Below are 2,982 nucleotides of genomic sequence, written 5' to 3' on the forward strand. Positions count from 1 at the left end.
GTGGCTTAGGCACAACAGGGGTGGAGGAGGAGGAGATAATGGACGAAGTCGGACCGGAGATCCATCTGCACTCGGAGAAGCAGCTGGAGATGTTCTACCGCACCCTCCGCACCGACCAGCCGATCAAGGGCCGCGCCCCACTCGCGCCGACGACATCCATAATTGGAGGCACATACCACCAGCTTCCCACTCTACGTGCGGGCCGTGGACAGCAGCAACAGCAGCAAGAGGAGGGCACGCCGCCGCGTCGGTGCGCGCCTGTAAAACTCTTCTCGCTCACGACGAAGAGGTCCTTTGCGGCGGCGCTGCGGGAGAGCCTCCAGCGCTACATGGATGACAAGGAATATCTGGAGACCCTCTACAGGAGCCACCCCAACTGACGTATGCACATGCACAGACATGACCTTTTCTTTGTTTCGCTCTTTGACGTACGTGCATCTTCTGCTTGCTTGTTTACTTGTTTGTTTTTCTTCGCCTTTATGTACACTAGCAGTGCACGTCACCTCCAACGTGTTTCTCCTTCTCTCGCTCGCTCTCTTTGTGCATGTGCGTCTGTGTAAGATATGTTTTTTTTTTTTNACCTCCAACGTGTTTCTCCTTCTCTCGCTCGCTCTCTTTGTGCATGTGCGTCTGTGTAAGATATGTTTTTTTTTTTTGGTCTCCGCCAATCCAAAGCACCTCTGGCAGGTGCTCCCGCCTCCTTCGTTTCTGCGTCCGCTGGTTGCGGTACATCTATTCTACTGCCCACTGCTATGCTTCCCTTTTCCCTTTCCTTTTTGGCTTTTTTTTTTGTTCCGTTAACATCGCGTGTGTGCATCATCTACTCACATACATACTGTGGAAACACGAGAGGAATAAAGAGGACACGTGAACAATAAAGAAAACAAGGACTATTTCTTACTACAGAAGCATACAGATGAAGATGCCTCGGTCATCGCGCCAACCGCTGCTGCCACTGTTGTTGCTGCTGGCCCTTGCGGTGGCTCTCGCCGCCGTGCCGGCCCTCGCAGACGTCGAGGACTTGAGTGAGGGCGATCAGGGAGAATACACGGTGCTGGGCGATGACACATTCGACGCCTACGTTTTCCCGAAGGAGTCACGCACCCAACCACTCTCGTGGTTCATCTTCTTCTACGCCCCGTGGTGTGGCCACTGCAAGAACCTCCTCCCGCAGTTCGCGAACGCCAGCCGCCTGCTGAGCGAGAGCGGTCTGCCGCACGCAAAGCTCGGGGTGGTGAACGCGGTCAAGAACAAGGCGCTGGCGTCACGCTTCGCAATTGAGGCGTATCCGACACTCATCTACACCACCGGCAAGCCGGGGCTCTGGCACAAGTTCCGCGGCGGCTACAGCCTCGACAATTTCGTGCAGTTCCCGCTATACCTGCAGCGCGGCGTTGGAGCAGGCTCCTTCGCCGACGTCTTGTCGGATCCGCGGCGGTTCCTGGAGGTGGAGCGGCAGCTGGCGGACGGACGCGTCTCAATGTTCGTCTACGTGCCGGCAACCGAAAAGAAGACAAGTGAGACATCCAAAGCCCCAGAGGCCACGGAAAATGCAACAGAAGAACCACCAGCAAAGAAGACAGTGGCGCAGCGACAGGCGGAGGCGCGTAACGCACAGTGGAACGTCGCCGTTGACGCCGCCGCGTCGATGGGGAACGTTCGCTTCGGTGTGATTTACGGCGACGACGTACCGGACGACTGGGAGGNCGTCGCCGTTGACGCCGCCGCGTCGATGGGGAACGTTCGCTTCGGTGTGATTTACGGCGACGACGTACCGGACGACTGGGAGGAGAAGGGCGGCGCGTCGTATGTTGCTGTTGTTGAGGCAGGGCGCCGCTGCAAAGGCACCGGGCCGGGTGGTGAGGTGTTCATCGCACAGTCCGACGCACACAGGCAGCCGCAGTGCTACGGGGTAGGCCCATGGTTCGCGGAGCCCAAAGGCGATACAACAGCAGTCCAGCTGCACCCGTCACTTGCGGAATTCATAACGCACCACGGCTTCCGCGCTGTGGAGGAGGTGACGCCTGGGATCTTCTCCGTGCTGCAGACGGAGGACCACCACTACTTGGGTCTCCTCCTCACCAACGGTCCGCTGGCCCGCAGCGACGCCGATATGATGCCGGTGCTGCGCGAGGTGGTGCAGGCGCGGAACGAGGTGCGCACGCGCCGTGAGGCTGACCGCAACAGTAAGGTTACCGCTAGCGATAATGACAATAATAATAATAATAATAATGCTGCAGGTGAGAAGATTGTGCCGCAGCGCCGCATCTCCCTGGCACACGTGGACGGCGGCACACATATGGCGTGGCGTAAGCGCTACCATATTGAGGAGAGCGAGCTGCCCGCCTTTATTGTCGTCGATCCGCGCCGCGACAAGGTGTACCACCTGCGCCATCACACTCCGCGCTTTGAGGAGGTCAAGACACAGCTGCCATGGCGAGTGGGAGGCGAGCAGCAGTCCATCATCACGGCCTTCCTCGACGACGTCGAGCAGGGAAATGCCCACGGGGTGAAGATGAGTTTCATTGGCGAGATCGCAGAGTTCCTNCGGCCTTCCTCGACGACGTCGAGCAGGGAAATGCCCACGGGGTGAAGATGAGTTTCATTGGCGAGATCGCAGAGTTCCTGTTACACTTCCCCGGCATGGAGTTTCTGCATGCGACACTCGGTTACGAGGACGCAATCCTCGTCACGGTGGCGTTCGTCGCGATGTTCTTCTCCTTTCTGCTGTTCCTCGCGATTGTGGTGGAGCCGATCATGGAGCGCCGCACAAACGCCCATACGAAGCAGGACTAGGAGCAGCACGTGTGCGCATATATATTTATATATATATCTATCTGTGTGATATGCACGCAGAAATAGAGAGGTAAAGAGAGAAAATGGGAGGACATGATCTTTTAGCACAACGCGTCTCTGTGTATATATATATATGTGTGTGTGTGTGTGTGGAACGCATGCGGTGCGGGCGTAAAAAAAAAAAAA

The 2,982-nt window shown here is 57.0% G+C and overlaps 2 protein-coding genes across 2 annotated transcripts; both read left to right on the forward strand.

Annotated features, from left to right (window-relative positions):
- Window positions 1–38: 38 nt before the first annotated feature.
- DQ04_14271000 (hypothetical protein) lies at window positions 39–380 on the forward strand (the record flags this gene model as incomplete). The annotated part of the gene is made up of 1 exon (XM_009317114.1): window positions 39–380. One exon carries the CDS (start codon window positions 39–41, stop codon window positions 378–380), a length of 342 nt encoding a protein of 113 aa, XP_009315389.1.
- Window positions 381–916: 536 nt separating this feature from the next.
- Window positions 917–2,593, forward strand: DQ04_14271010 (putative protein disulfide isomerase; the record flags this gene model as incomplete). Its single annotated transcript, XM_009317115.1, has 1 exon — window positions 917–2,593. One exon carries the CDS (start codon window positions 917–919, stop codon window positions 2,591–2,593), a length of 1,677 nt encoding a protein of 558 aa, XP_009315390.1.
- Window positions 2,594–2,982: the final 389 nt, after the last annotated feature.

This window comes from Trypanosoma grayi (genome assembly GCF_000691245.1).
Source record: "Trypanosoma grayi strain ANR4 Tgr_1427_V1, whole genome shotgun sequence".
NCBI lineage: Eukaryota > Euglenozoa > Kinetoplastea > Trypanosomatida > Trypanosomatidae > Trypanosoma > Trypanosoma grayi.